This window comes from Haliaeetus leucocephalus, unplaced genomic scaffold, assembly GCF_000737465.1.
Source record: "Haliaeetus leucocephalus isolate CR32 unplaced genomic scaffold, Haliaeetus_leucocephalus-4.0 Scaffold616, whole genome shotgun sequence".
Classification (NCBI taxonomy): Eukaryota; Metazoa; Chordata; class Aves; order Accipitriformes; family Accipitridae; genus Haliaeetus; species Haliaeetus leucocephalus.
In genome coordinates, this window is record NW_010973052.1 from 5,957,880 (window position 1) to 5,974,211 (window position 16,332).

General features: G+C 39.0%; 1 protein-coding gene across 1 annotated transcript in view; it reads left to right on the forward strand.

Moving 5' to 3' along the window:
• The window catches only part of GRM5 (glutamate receptor, metabotropic 5), a 267,627-nt gene that overhangs the window by 205,376 nt on the left and 45,919 nt on the right, over positions 1 to 16,332 (forward strand). The window contains exon 4 of the mRNA XM_010578251.1: positions 5,041 to 5,276. Coding sequence (XP_010576553.1) covers positions 5,041 to 5,276 — 236 coding nt within the window. The remainder of the gene's footprint in view (positions 1 to 5,040; positions 5,277 to 16,332) is intronic.

The window sequence follows — 16,332 nt, forward strand, 5'->3', positions numbered from 1 at the left end:
TCCCTGTGCATGATAAGCAAAGTGGATTGAAGTCAGCACAACAGTGCCACCCGTCTGGGGAAGCTCTTATTGGTGCTGGCTATTTCACATGGAAGATGGGAAAGATGGGAAAGGTCAAAACAGAAAATCCAGGAAGCCACATTCAAGTTTCTCACATTTTACCATAGCAAACATAATCCTAAAAAGTCTGCACCTCTATCTTCTATGTACATACAGTACAACAATACATACTGGTTCTACAGTGACAGTCCTGCTTGTTCAGGTGTGCTCAGCTAGAGTCTGAAGGCTTTTTCCCTACCATTAGCATCCAGGGTTGTAGGGAAGGAAGCGAGCAGAGTGCCCATGACCTGTGATCACAGCTGTGTAACCCAGTCATTTACATAGGGTCTCATTTGTCTCTATTTTTCTGTTCAGATGTTTAAAAGTAATTGTATGTACAATAATGATCTAAAACACTGAATTATTTTATTGTGTTTATACTTATTCATTGTTGTATTTATTCATTAATAAATTTTGTAAGTATTGGTGGCTCTGTGACGTCATTTATTGCAGCCTTTCTGTGACGTAAAGCTATGTTGTGATTTACTGTGAGTAAACTAAACAGATCTCTAACAAAGCAGCAGAACTCTTCCCCTCTGTTTGCTGAAGGATATTTTTTCACTAAAATCTCCATCACCCTGTCATATCCTTCAAAAAATGGTAGCTGGGACAAGGTACACATGCAAATAGGATCTGATAACGGATGAAGAACATCATGATAATGGCCCTCCCGTTTCAAGTTCATCTCTTGCTAGTACTGCAACAGTAAAAGCCACTTTTCCCTTTTTCCTTCCTTCTGTGATTCCGTATTTTCTTTGGTGCGCAAGAACTTTCTTAAATGGTATTTTTTTCTTTTTTTTTTTCTGTTAGAAACATCATTAACAATTATATATTTTGTTTGATACAGTATGGTTATTATCCTGTATCACACACCAGCCTTTAAGGAAAATACACCAGACATTAGTCTGACGGCCAAGAATGTAAACACAAGAGAACTGGATGAGGGGAAAAGACGTCATGATCCTGAAATATGATTCCCCACTGTGTTGAATGTGAGTGTAATATTGAAGGCAGCAAGATGAATGATATATATGAATTATTACATACACCTGACAGGTATGTCAGCTGGGGACTTTTACTTTTGGTGCTGCAGCTGTGCAACTACTGCTTTCTTTCACAGCAAGGTTTCTTCATGTGCAACTTTATCTTTAAGTCTTGGTGGGATCACTTTAAGGACATTTGTCCATTGGTTAAAAACCAACACCATCTATTTCTAATAATCAGAGTCACCTAATCACCTAATCAGAATAAAATTGGAAAGCACAATGTCCATGCAAGTGAAAAAAAAAAATGAACTAGTGTAGTGATCTGTTAAGGATATCCATGTCCCATTTAATCCGTTTGGACTCTTTCATAGTGATTATTGGAATACTGTTCACCTGAACTTATTTTACTACCTGTGAGGAAGCTTTTCTTAACCACTTGTTCACCTAAATATCCTCTACGCCCCACTGCTAACATAAAGAACTGTTTCTCTCACCAGCATGCAGTCCTGCACTGTGTTAGTGGTAACCTATGCACCTTGCATCTATGCACCATACTCTCTGCAGGTGAGAGTGGAGATTATACTGGACTTCATTTGGAGCTCCTTGTCATAGCCAATTTCTGGTGCCAGAGCATCTTTCTTCAGTTGAACCAGTAGATTTTAGCAATGGATAATAGGATTTTGAACCTTTCATAATGCAGCTGCCAATGGAGTACAATGATATCACCAGCTACTACAATGAAATTAAGCCATTAGGAGAAGAAAGAAAGTCTAAAGAGGGAGAGGCAGGACTATGAAAGTAAGCAGGTATCTCCCTCTCTGTCCCCTTCTCCCTCATCTTCACACCCTTTACAGGGTTCAGAGGATGTCACAGGTCTAATATCCCAAATACATCTATATCAACCTGTCATCGACATTCCATAAGTGTTGTTACTCTACTGTGGGTGCAGAGTTTAAATGTCACACGCTACTAGTGGTTTTTTTATATTCATGGAAGCCTGTTTTCCTACTCCACTTTCGCTGGCCTTGGGGGCTCTGGGGGGCCTGACATAAGAAAGATACAGACATGTATGAGCGAGTCCAGAGGAGGGTCACAGAGATGATCAGAGGGCTGGAGCACCTCTCCTGTGAAGACAGGCTGAGAGAGTTGGGGTTGTTCAGCCTGGAGAAGAGAAGGATCCAGGAGACCTTGTAGCAGCCTTTCAGTACCTAAAGGGGACCTACAGGAAAGATGGGGAGGGACTTTTTACAAGGGCATGTAGGGATAGGATGAGGGGTAATGGCTTTAAACTGAAAGAGGGTAGATTTAGATTAGATGTGAGGAAGAAGTTCTTCACTATGAGGGTGGTGAGGCACTGGCACAGGTTGCCCAGATTGGTGGTGGCTGCCCCATCCCTGGCAGTGTTCAAGGCCAGGTTGGATGGGGCTTTGAGCAACCTGGTCTAGTGGAAGGTGTCCCTGCCCATGGCAGGGAGATTGGAGCTAGATGATCTTTAAGGTCCCTTCCAACCCAACCCACCCTATGATTCTATGATATTAATTTAGCATTTTCTTTACCACCTTGTCTGTCTGAGGCTTCATTATCTCTACACTGTTGTCTCTACAGTACACAGTTTGAGTACATCTTTTATATAATGCTCTTAAAAGCCTTTTGCCCAAGAAGCTAACCTGAAATACTTATTTGAATGAAAAGCAGTTCTGTTGAATTAAGAAGTCCTTCTGTGGAAAAGTTGAGAAGAAGAGTTATGTAATATGAAGTTGTTATTTTTATCTTTTTTAATAACTCAAAGTTATAAAATGGTATCTCTGTAGCAAATCTTCTTAGAAGGGATAACTATTCATAAAGTAATACTATAAATTTTATAGCACTCTGCTGGATTAGATCTACAAAACTGTTCCTCTGAAAAATGATAAAGAAATTAATTATAAGAAAACAGTTTTTTTCTAAGTTGTTTATGAGACAACTCCTAAAGCTGGGATACTGACAGCACAGCTCTAATTCTCTTAAATTCTATTCAGTGGAAAAAAAAATGCACTACAGAAAACCTGTCACTTCCTGCATTCATAAAACCTGTCAGATTTTATGAGGATGGATAAAATTGCTTAAAAACTTGCCAAAGATTAAGATGAATGTTTCAAAGAAAAGGTTAAATAGCTCATAAATTTAAATTTTTTTCTGCGGCTTTTATTACAAAACAACCCATAAATGGTTCTAACTCTTTGTCCAGTAAATAGTCCTGGTGGAAGGTGGGGAGTGTTTGCCTGTACAGAGCCTCCTGAGTGTGGCTGGGAACATTAACACCTGTGTTCATCCCTAATTGGATATAAGCTTGAAGGTAAATTTTCCAAGTGCTGTATTCAAGCTGAACATCAGTGCTCATCTTTCTTCTTTCATGAATGTGTATTTTACTCTTTTGTGCTGAGTGAATTAGTGCATTTGAAATCTGAAGCATGTTTAATAGTCTCTTCATTTTCATTCCAGACAGTGGATATTATTTTTGCCCCTGGTGAAGCTGCTGTTTATTGACATTGCAGCTGTGCTAATAAGATGTAGTCAAGAGTCCAGGCTTCGATGAAACCAGTGTCTTGTGCAGAAGGAGTCACTGTCTGAGGTCTTGACTTCTGCACTGTGTGAGGACAGCTGAGTCCCCATGTAGAGAACAGGGAATGTGCTGGGGACCAAGTGACTGCAGCAGGCTTCCTGTGTGCTTTGCAATACAGGAGCAAAGTTTAAGCCAGGCAGCGAATGATCAAAATAGAACAACAGAACCATACAGATAAAGGTCACCTAAATCAGTTACGCTGTGACTAACTTAAAATAGGGATAGCTTTAAACAACTCATCAAGTTTTAAAATAAGACAGATTAAACTTATTTTTTATCTGTCAGTTATTCGACGTTTAGGATTTAAAGGTGCTCTCTATAGTCATTAACATCAGTGCCTTTTTAGGGGGGAAAAAAACCCTGTCTGAGATTCTTCTACAATTCTCTAACTGTAAGACCTGGGGCTTTTGAAAAACTGAAATATCATGTTCATGATAAAACAGTAGAAATCTGCAATGCTCTAATGAGATATGTACATTCTTAGCGAGTTGAGTGAAACTTTGTAAATGTCAGTACTTCCAAGAAAATCCATTGCGAAACCAGGGAGAGAATTACCCTGAGAAGTTTATGACATCTTGTTTGATTTGGGTTTTCAGTCACTTCTGGCTACTTGTGGTCAGACTATTGCAAGCAGAATGGTTAACAGAAGGGTATTAAAATTCTGTGTGCAGTACAGTGTCACACAACACCATTGTCACAAGCAACCATGTTACAGGAGCAACACATGGATCTGCATGATGCTCTGGCCAGCTTCATTAGTCATGTCTGCAGAGAGGATTTATTGCTTCAGAGGCAATGCTGTACTGTCTCAGCATCTGAGCTCTGAGCTGGTATTTCTGCTTGAGCAGTGTCAGCCCATTCAAAATTTGCTTCTGGCTCTTGGCGCCAGGCTCCATTGTGCAGTACGTGCATGGTCTGCAACATAGTCCTGCCCTTCGCACTGTGAGAGGTCCTGTCCTCAAGGTCACCTCCTTTCAGGTAAGAGTAGTATCAACCCAGTGTCAGTAAAACACAGAATCCAAGATTTCTCCCCAGAGCTCAGTGAGGCTTAGCATGATGCAGAGATGTGCTTACACACAGCAGATTTCAGGATCTGTGATTTTTAATGTTGTTTCAATTACTTGAAGTGGAGGATGAAGAATATATCACCTAAGTAGAAGGTGCCAATGACAAGCAAACATAAGGAAAAGGAGAACACTGAATTCTTCTACTAGAGGTATTACAGGGCATTCACTAAACTCCACTCAGAATCACAGGTGTGGGTGTGTGTTCTTAGGCTCCGAATTTTATTTTTAAGAAAGTTCTTATTCCTTTGCATGGTTAATGTTGTCTCTCTTTCACTTGTCCTTGCAGTGATGGCTGGGCAGACAGGTACGACGTGACAGACGGGTATCAACGTGAAGCTGTTGGTGGAATAACGATCAAGCTCCAGTCTCCTGACGTGAAATGGTTTGATGATTACTACCTAGAACTTCGGCCAGAAACCAATCACCGAAATCCATGGTTTCAGGAATTTTGGCAGCACAGGTTCCAATGCCGGTTGGAAGGGTTTCCTCAAGAGAACCCTAAATACAACAAGACTTGCACAAGTAAGTGAATTTATTACTTCTGCTGTATAAAGCACTGTGACTGGTGTAAACAGCTTATGTTGGACTGAGGCAGCCTGGTCTGGTGGAATAGTGAGTGGGGTTGGAAGGAAAGAGGCTGGAATTGCAATCCTTGCTCTTTCCAAAATGATGAAAACCACAATTTTTAAAGTATTCAGATCTCTAAAGAAACAAATAGATAGTGCCTCAGTACCTGACTCCTCTCTATATTTGAAAAACTTGATGCTACTCTACCTCCATAGGCATCTAAACACTTTCAAAAATGTTGCAATCCAAAATTCAATGCTTCTGTTCTGGAACAGGGTTAATCATATTGCTTCAGCTCACAGGAGCAATGACAGAGTTAATATACTAAAAGTTATCTGAAGTACACATAGTAATCATGATTATTTTATTGTACTTCAGATAGAAGACTAGCTTGTTTGAAAGATTTCATTAGGTTTTCTTTCAGCCATGAACCATTTCAGGAAATGCCATTTTGAGCTGAACTTTTTCATTAAATTGTACTGATTTTAGCAACAACTGCCACAACATTTTGTCATTTTTGCAAAACAGTGGTGAAGACTTTTTTTCCCAGAAATATGTGGTGTGTTTTTCTGTTTTTTTTTAATTACTTCTGTTAATTACTCTGTTTTATGAGTTGCCAAGCAGTACTAAGACAATGGGCACCCTGCCGGTGCTAGGGCATATGAAACAAGAAGACATATGAGACACATAAGGTGGTGCCTGGTGCCGTGCTGGGCATTAGCCCAACCACAGCTCTAAGCAATAAGGGACCTTCCCTCATAAAAATGCTAATATATTCCGCATACCTGTGAGACTAAGAAATGGCTTTAAGGGTCAAAGTCTTGGATTTAAACAACACAAAACCCCATCTAAGTCCCACTTAATGTTCATAAGTCTTCCTTTTGATTTGGACAACGTCACAGGGGGAGTTTGTGGCTGAGATGGAAATTGAATCTAGGAACCCCAAAATCTCAGTATGCACCTTCAACATTCCACTGACTTTTCTCCACTATTTTTCTTCTGCTACCTGTCCAACACAGCCTGACACAGGTTTTATTTGTGGTATTGACAGGTACTGCATATTAAGCAGTAAACTTCATTGATTTTCCCGCGATAATGTAGATCTCTTCCCTGAGATGTCATTACAGTGGGCATGGCTGGATACAGGTTAATAAAGACCTGGTTTCTATCACTGTGCTGTGTTAGTAATGACATTTCAACTTGACTTTTCTGGGTTTCTTTTTTTACTTACTTTTTACCGATGTTGGGAGAATCTAATTTCTGTTTTATATGAAAGATTGGGAACTGTGAAATGTAGGTACCTACAGAATCTTTTATAGTTCCTAAAATACAATTCACCACCACAAAAAAATTATCTCATGGGTGCAGGGAGATGTTATTTTAGGCATGAAGTAACCCAGTCATGGATATGACACAACTTAATCACAAAGCTTGAATAGCTCAGTTTGAACAGCACTCATCGCTGAAAGGTTTCCCACAAAGAGATCATGAATGAGCCACAGTTCAGATAGGTTCCTAAAACCTAGGAATGTCAAACACACAAAGAAATGTGCAAGAATTGCAATCTGCTGATTTGCAAATCATGAACAGAGAAAAGGACTAATTTCCCAAATAGATTGTTCTAATTACTTTTTCTTCAGCTTTATTGTCGTATTCAGTGCTCGGCCACGATGGCTATAGTGAAAGAATGAAAACCAGATTATAATAGCTTTAATTCTTTCTTGTTGCTGTAGGGCGGAAAATGTTAATTCAGTTGTGGAGTTCCCCAGATTAACAACACTATGTGCAGCGATCAATTAAAACTGCCCATTTAATCAGGGTTTTCACACAGGAAGTTATTAGTCATCATGTTACTCAGTTTTATGGTTTTGATTTTGATCTCGACCATCTGTCAAAATTAACGTAAAGGAAATTCAACGGTTGGCCAGAAAGATGACTTGTAGATTTACTTAATGAAAATTTTTTGTGTCATAAGTGCTAAGACACCTATGCTGTTTTTCTCATAATAGCCCCGAAACTAGGCAAGGTGTATGATAAAGTGAAGAAATATTAAAGTTAGACAACTTTGTGGATTTAACCAGCAGGAAAGACACAAATGTGTTCTCTGAGAATTGCAGGAGTAAAAGATTTTGATGTTGGGAGTTTAACCTCAAAATTAACATGAATTTTTGAGACTGTCATGGTAGTTTTTGTTTCTACCTCATCTCCTATCTTCCATATGACACTGAAAATCCTGTCTTTGTATGGATTTCTACATTCATATTTGGTTTCTTAATTTCAAGCACTCAAAGTTTTGAGTCTTAAATTGCCTCAGTTCAGACTTCACAATTGTAAAGATGATACTTGCCCTTGATGGTCACAAGCATTTCATAGACTGCCCTGACAGTTTCTGCACAATGATTAATATATTAGTGCTGCTTCAGATATATCCAGATAAGAAAACAGGACTGTGCCCTTTAGTTTATCAAACTGAATACATTCTCTTCTCCAGCAGCTGCATAAAAGAAAAAAAAAAAAAAAATGCTAGAGGTGTTTCTTAGGATTCCAATTTAAGAGATTGAGTTTATCTAGAAATGCTGGAGAGAAATAAAAATTTATCTTTGCATCAAAAGGCAAGCCATTCTTTACTTCTTGGGATAATGATAAAGAGTTAAACATAAAGCTGATTGTTGTTGGTAGATGAGGTCATTATTAAGTGAAGTTGTCTATGTAGAAAGCAATAACCATTACTTTAATGGGGAAAAAATTAATTATTCTCCACAACCTGGTTGTACTAGTGTGACAAAAAAACCAATGGTTAACAGTATAAACAACTTATTTAAACAGCAAGAAAATAAGCACAAGGAGATATGACTGAAATCTGAATAGATAATTGACTTCACCTATGCCCCCAGGTATGAATTTAGTTGTTTAAACCTTTGTATTTACTTTGCTGATCTCTGCCTAGCAAAATGGTAGGCTACATTTACCTCCATGACAGAAAATACATGAAGTCATAAGTCAATAAAGCCAGCTCCAGTGACTTGTGAGGGTTTTTCATTTTTTAATATAAGCTACCCATAGACAGTGCCAAACAAGTATTAGTATGAAATGAAGACAGGATTTAGTAAGATACACATAATAAAACTGTGAAATCAGCCAAATAAAGAGATTCCAAAAAACAATCTAAAATGATTTTTTCTCCATTCATTTCTATCAAGCACTAAAAAGTTTCCATCCATCCCTTCACATACACTTAGTTCACACAGAGATGAAAATTTTAGCATCAAGCCCACTATTCATTTGCAGATTTGAACATACTTAATCCAAATGGGTGTCACTGCTGTTGCTAAGTACATTGATTTTCTGCCCAGCTGGAGCACTACAGAAAGTGAGAAGTTTGCAGACTTATCTGACTTGATTTTCAGTGTAATCAGTTCCATGCCACAGGAGAGCTGCTACAAGCCAACTCCGAACACCAAGAGTCAGAGCAAAGAATTTAAAATGCATCTTTATAAGGAGACATGTAATGGCTTCCGAACACTAGGGATTTTACAAGAATTGGATTTGGCTTCCCCTCTGGCACTAGTCAGATATTTTTTTATTATCTAAGGCCACAATTCAGTAAAGTTCGTAAATAGGTGTGCAAGTTGATCCAGATGAGTAACTCCACTTAACGACCATCTTCAGGTCATAAAAGGCTAATCCAATCCTTTGGTATTGATTGCCTGTGGACCTTTGAAGACTAGGTATGTATGTGCTTGCTTTCTTACAGACAAGTGTCCCCACCAGAACTCAAATTCCTAGCACTTTTTCCTTCTAGTGAGGGTGTTTTACAGATGCATCTCAACACAGAGCAGAAACAAAACCCAACACAAGCAAAGTGTATTGTGAAACTCTGGCTCAACCGACATTAAGGGAAAAAGTCAAGTCTTCAAAGTCACCAGGAGCAGAAGCATATTTATTACATTTACCAGTCTGTTAAATGAATCCTTTTGCCTCTGCTGCTAGGTGATCTTATTTTTCCCATGCTGTCTTAAAGCCAGAGGCATGGATGGAACAGCATTTTTTAGGATGTTGGTTAAACACAGAGCAAAACCAGAATACACATCCCAAGTATCTGTGATGTAAGTGTAAGACAAAAAAGAGCAAATTAATAGAGGCCGATGCTGATGAAGCAGTGCAACATCTTAGTTTGACTGGAAGAGGTTACAGACTACAGAAAAAACTGGTAGTTTCATGTAAAGGAACAATAGAAACAAGAATCTGAAGGAAAGTGACGGGGCATTTGTGCAGGTATTTACAGCAGGGTCCTGACATTAAACACTGTGGTTCAAAGCAGCGAGGTAGAAAACACAAAGGGAAATGATGGAGGCTGGGTAATCACAGACAAAGATCAACCACAAACAGGACACAGAGGGCACTGAAGCTGAGGAAAGCAACTTATGTCTGACGTGCTTGGGAGCAAGGAGCCGGTGGCAGGGTTTATAGGGGAGAAGAACATACTCAAAGTGATGAACAGGGAAAAGGAGATTTGCAGCAGTGTTCTGAATGGGTCTTAGCAGGATGCAGAAGTCCAAATATTCCATTCATGATTTAACCATGTGGCTTCTCTGAGATAAAAACACTTTTTCCAAGGGTGCAAAAGTTGCCATAGAAGAAGGATGACCAGTATATCTCCAAGCAGTTAAGAACAGGATTAAGAGTTTATTTGCAGAAAAGGAGATTAGGGAGATTTGGGATAAATATGAGAAAAGTTTTGCAGCTCAAGTTACAGAAGGGCACATAAAATGTAAATGCAAAAGTTATCTACCTGTTTGCTGAATCTCATCCAGCTCCAGCTACTTTTAATGAGGTCAAAAGGACCCACAGGAAGTCCCACAGTTTCAGCTGAACAGAAATTTTGTTTAACAAATGGCCCTTTTGGGTTTCCAGGTAGAACTAAGGATAAAATATGACTGTCTAGTCTTTGCACTGCAACATGCTAATACTTTGTTGGTTAAATTTAAGCTCAAATGCCGAAGTTGGTTTAATCAGAACCCAGCCAATAAAAAAATAAGTGCTGTCAGAACAGAAGGGTATTTTCCATATTTCAAGGAATGTGTCACATTTAAACCTCATATTCCCCAAACTTAGCATTCCTACACTTTTATTTTTAGATTGCAAATGAAAACAAAACAAAACAATTTAAAATTCATTTCTATTTTTTAAACAGTGAATTAAAGGGCATTTTAATTCTCCTGAATACATCCTGTCTGTCACTGAGTTTGATACTTGATATATTATGTGTCATGCTTGGGCACTGCCAAGCTGAAGGATGGTCCAGCCCTCATTTTTATGGCTCACATTCAGAACTGGAGCTTAAACACAGTTTATCACTACTTTTACAGTGATTCTGGGTCAGGTCCAGAAATTTCCAAAGGCGGATCAGCTGTAAGGCATAGATCCAGATCTGAATTTTCTAAAAGCCTGATATAATCTCAGGCAGGAGCCTACACAGACATGTCACTATTTTTGTGACTCACTTAGAGAAAAAAGCAGTGTGGCACTAAGAACTGCTATATGCTCTGTTATACCTATTTGAAAGACTTTATGATACACATTGATCCTGATTTTAACACACCTGTAACTCAAACCCTTGAATAACTTCAGTCTTCTCAGTGCTGTTATAGAATTCATCAAACTCATCCAAAATCTGACTACAAAGCTACATCTATTTTTCCTTCCCTTTATGCTCCAGGCCTTCCTCCTTCCATATATACTTGATGATATACTGTGCTACTGTGGTTTATTCTTTATATTATAATTCCTTTTCTCACTGCCTTTCTGAACCTTGAACTTTGAAACTGCCTTCCTATCTGGGAGAAATTAATACCATTGTACATGTAGACCATGTCTCTCCAGCCTTAAGAATAAAAGTAAATTATAAGTAAATGTATTCAGATTGTATACATTTATTATTAGATGTATGAAATGGAGTAGCTCCTGTCATTTTCTCTCAGCAGTTCAACTTCCTATATAGATTCAAATACTTCATATAATCATGTTTGTAAGTACAGAAAGTTTTATGCCAGCATTTAATGTGCTTTTGCATCTGTAGCAGTTGTGTTTCATTGTAATTTATGACCAAAGAAATTGAATTCTGCAGAAGGAGAAAGGATAGTAATGTTAAGAAAATGGTGCAAAGAAATAGCTATGTATTTACTCACCTTCTCCTAGGACTTACTGTCACTGTTACTGGTTTTGCTGATATTACTGAACTTGACAACAGAAGCCAGAATTCCACCTGTTTGTAGGCACCCAAGGATGCAGGTCAACCTCTAGTCAGACTTCTGAGAGCTCTGAACATGCCTTGTTCATCTAGGCTTAAATAGATGTAAACCACCAAAGTCAATTAAGTACTTGGAAAAAATGCTTTGAAAGTGTTCTCGGCATTTTAGGACACTGAATTTGGTTCCTCAGTCATTCTCAAATTTAACGTTTCAGTGTTAATCATCACATAAAGTGTAACAGTGCTAGTATGGGCTTTCAGTGGCAAAGAGTGAAAGTTAGAATTGGTCAAAACATTTGGCAAGTGGATTGCACTGGAAGATATTTGCTTGTCAAATTTGAAAAATGTTCCATAGCAGCACATTGATTCAGTGACATACACTTTGAAAGAAAAGCATTGAAATGAGTAATTTTTTGTTTTCTCATTTTAATAACACTGAAGTGTTTTGCTTCAAGTTTATAATTTGCTTTTACATTGTTTCAGTGTTATGCTATGTTTTTTGCCTCAGCATCAAAATGACATTTTCCAGTGTTGCCAAATCTCTTTTTTTTGGCCACAGAATTTCCTTTTCAGAAAAAAGAAAACCCAATCTTGAGGTTTTGTATTCATTTTGAATGGAAAAGGACATTTCAACTATATGAAATTTCCCACAGAGCAGAAAATACCTCTGTTCTTCAGTCCAAGAGCCTGTAAGAAATTAAATTAGGAAAATAAAGAAATAAACTATTACGTTTGATTTTTAGCAGAAGAATACACCTGGACCCTTACAAATAACAGAGAACTCAAAGTTACTTTTTCTTTCACATTGCTTTAACAGAAAGCTCTGATGACAGATTTTGGGAAAAGGTTCCAAAAGAAGTCTTTTTCTGTATCTTTAAAGAATGATAACCTAACTAGGTATGAACACTATGTTTTATCTTGGTTCATATGTACAACCTTTCCTCTATTTTATAAGACTCTACTCATTTCTTCACTGAAAAGACATGCGTGTGTCTGGGGTGACTGACCTGGTGGCGTGCCATCCAGGACACGCAGATCCCGGGAAGGTTACTGATGTGTTCCCAGGAGCACAACTGTGACAGCATGGATCTGTGACAGACCTAAGAAGTCACACACCATATTCTGCAGCAGTCAGGCACTACCATGTCTTTGTTGCAAAGAAAGATGAGCCTGTTGTCCTAATTTTTTTTTTTTTTTGAGATATTCACTAAAGCAAAGGAAAAAAAAGGGGAAAAAAACCCATGTTTGCTGGTGGGCTTGAACTTCAAGTAATGCTAGCAGAAAGTGAATGTGGGATATATTTACTAGCAAAACTAGAACCCATTTCTGTCAGCCTCTTGTCTCCCAAAACAAAAATTAGCACAAAGAATTGATGAAGTTTTTAGTGACATATGTGTGGAAACTGTATAGAAACTAATTTGTGAATTAGTCATAGGGAAACCTTATGAGATAGTTGGAGACTGTAGGTTATATTTCTGGTTTCTTCTGTGATGTCCCTTAGTGTTTTGTCATAAACAACCTTTCAATCACTGAGAAATTTTAAAGTAATAATAAAAAAATGAAACACTTCCAATTTCCCTTTATTTCAATGTTAAACTCATTGCATAGCAAACAAACGGCTCTGCACTTTGAAAAAAATAATCTGCCATATTCTGTCTCATATTTCGTCCTCTTGTTTCTCCTCAAAGAAAGAAATAAGAGGGGGGATGCCTGGAATGTAAAGTATTTTCACTCTTCCTTTTACCCTTTGTCCATTCTTTAAAATTCAAAGTATTCTTAGCTTTGGAAAAGTTAGAAAGCAGAAAAAGCATATTGAACCATGGTAATTTTGCACTCTCTAACGTCCCTGCTTGATGAGGCTTTGTAACGTCACCAGCTGGCAAACAGAAAAAAAATTGTATTTCATCTTCCTTGAGGGTAAAAAGTAGGGGGAAAAAAAAAGAGGAATGACAGGTTTTACATCAAAAACCCATAAACCGATGTATTTTATTGAAGAATGTTTTCTGTTTCTTTGCATGCTAAGTGCTGGAAACAACAGTGAAATTTCAGAACTTCCTGCAAGATTTGGTTGGGGTTTTCTGTATTGGGGGTAGGGCCCTGGAAGGGTTACTGAATTATCCCTACCAGCAGCTCCCCGGCCGCCCGCCCGGCGCCGTGCCCGCGAGGTGGAGCCCCAGCCCGGCGCAGCGCGGGCAGCCCGGGCCCAGAGGGAACCGGCCAGCGGCAGCAGCCGGGGGCTGGGGGAGAAATGCGGGAGCACGGGAACTGCTCAGCACAGCCCGTGCCGAGAACCGCCTCACGTTGCCCACCGGGACTACGAGCGCCCTTAAGTGCTTTCCTGGGTCCGTGCCCATAAGTACACTAATTGTTTTTAAATAGATGCAAGAAATGAGCAGTTGCCAGTTGGAATCCTTGCTTGGTGAAAGAACTTGTTTCTTTTCCATCATCTACGTACCTGCGATTTGGAGAAGTGACAGCAGAAGAGAACAAATTTGGACGAGGAGTTTAGCGCTGGGCAGTCTCTGCACGGTTAATCACGGGTTCAAGGCTGGTTTCAAAGCCATCCCTGCCCAGCTCCCCATATAAACTCCCAGGTTCATGCTAACAGTCTGTCTCAGCTCGGACTGCATAGCTGTGGGGTGCACATATCCGAGCTTGCCTTCACGTGGCCCCAAAACTTGCTTCCTGAGGTGTTGCTGAGCAGCGCTCTGTGATCGCCCTGCACAGCCCACCTTTATCCTCTGCTGTGGTACTGCTGGAGTGTCCTAAACGGGGTCACTCCCAGCAGTGTGGGCAGAAAAGGTACAGGTTCCGGTGCTCTGAGTTTACACCATTCTCAGACTGTTCTTCACCTTTGGCATACTCACAATACAGATGAATCCAGACATGGAAAATATACATTTAAGCAGGAAAAAGCTTGGGTATTAAGCACCTACTCCAGTGGCAGCAAATTCCTAAGCTGTTATTTAATGCATTTAAACACAGTGCAAAGGCTCACCTGAATCCTCTACATATAGATTCCTAAATGATCTATAGAATAAATATTTACATACTTTTATATTTCCCATGAAATCCAGGATAATTTTACTTTCATTTCAGAGATAGCACAATAACACCTAAAAACTCCAGCCAGTAACAAGCCCATTGCACTAAGCAGAGGAAAAAAAGGAAGATAACGAGAAGTAGTCCTCTTGCTGAGGAGTATTTAGACTAAAGAAAGATGGCAGATTAAAAGTAGTAGAAAGGAAATATTATTAGATCGGAAACTGAAGGATGGATATGTTACGTGATTTGCCACAGAAGGGACAGGATTTGTCTATGTAATATTTTGTAAACAGAAATGGCTATGTGACTTCAAATCTGGGACTGCCTCATGATCTCACACCTTGGAAAACAATAGGATAAGCCCTTATTTATTTACCAAAATTACTTGGACAAGAAAGATAAGGGAATAAACAGAAGAGAATTAAGGGATCTGCGCACATGCTCTAACCACTGAGACGCCCTCGTTTCTCAGAGAATCCCACAATGTTTGATCATTTATGATTGCAAGTACTGTCCCACTTTCCTCATTAGGAATGATTTGATTCACCCTGCATTATTCCATTGCCTTGTACATCTTAATTGCAGGAGGCAGAATTTTTATTTCTGCAGTAATTATCATGATAGAGTGTTATTACTTATTGGTTCTGAGGTACTGCAGTACAGATTACATTCTATAAACATTTGGACATAATCACCAAATTCAGCACAGATTTATAAATAGGTTGATACTATTCCAAACAATGTTCGTAGGAAAATGAGCTACATCCTGAAAAAATTGTTCAGTCCTATCACAGAGAAGGTACTAAGCCTATCAAAATTGCAATAAGAATTGACTGGAGACCTACAAAATGCAGCTTTGTACCCAGCCCACGCACACTGTCACCTCTGTACCTCCAACTCCTGCTTTCTGCAGCATCCTGGGAGTGACGCTGAGTCTGACTGCAAACTCTGTGGGCCAAGAAGGATTCACAGCTTGAGGAAGGCTTATTCTAAACTGGCTGTAGCCTGGTCCTAACGTTTGAACACCCATTTGCAGCTGTGGTGTATTAGGTGCTTTCCTAGGACACTTTATCTGTGTTCTCCTGGGGCACTTTATGTTTCAGTGTCTTTCAAAAGAAATTTGATACGTTGCTCCGAAACTGTGACAGCCAGTCCAAACCAAAGCACAATGAGCAGTAACAATTTGGAGATTGGCTTTGAAAGCCCACACCTAAACTGGACTAAAACATTCATGTGAACATGTCCTGCTTATCCCCACATGCAAAAATTAAATGGCATCATGCCAGCTTTTCCCAGTCCACACGAAAGCAAGACATTTCTATTTAATTCTTCTCAAATCTTTCTCATATGGGACTGTACAAGATGGAGAAAAACAGATCTTTTATAGATATGGGGTTTTTTACTATAATAGAAAAGAGTTCTACTGTGGATATTATAAACAAGCATATGGGTTACGGTCTGTGGATATTTATTCTCTGCCCAGTAATTCTGTAGGAACTCCTCAACTTCTATTAGATTTTTTCATTATTCTTCATTAAGAATTTAATCTGTAAAGCCAATTCCACTGAACATTACTGGTGTCGTCATCATTAAATTCATCTATGCCACCTCTCCATCTCATGATGACCTTGTGTCAGGAAAGGTTCTTGACTGAAGACAGCACTCATGGGTGAATTTAAGAACATGTGTTTGAGTTCCAGCAAGAACAATAGGCAC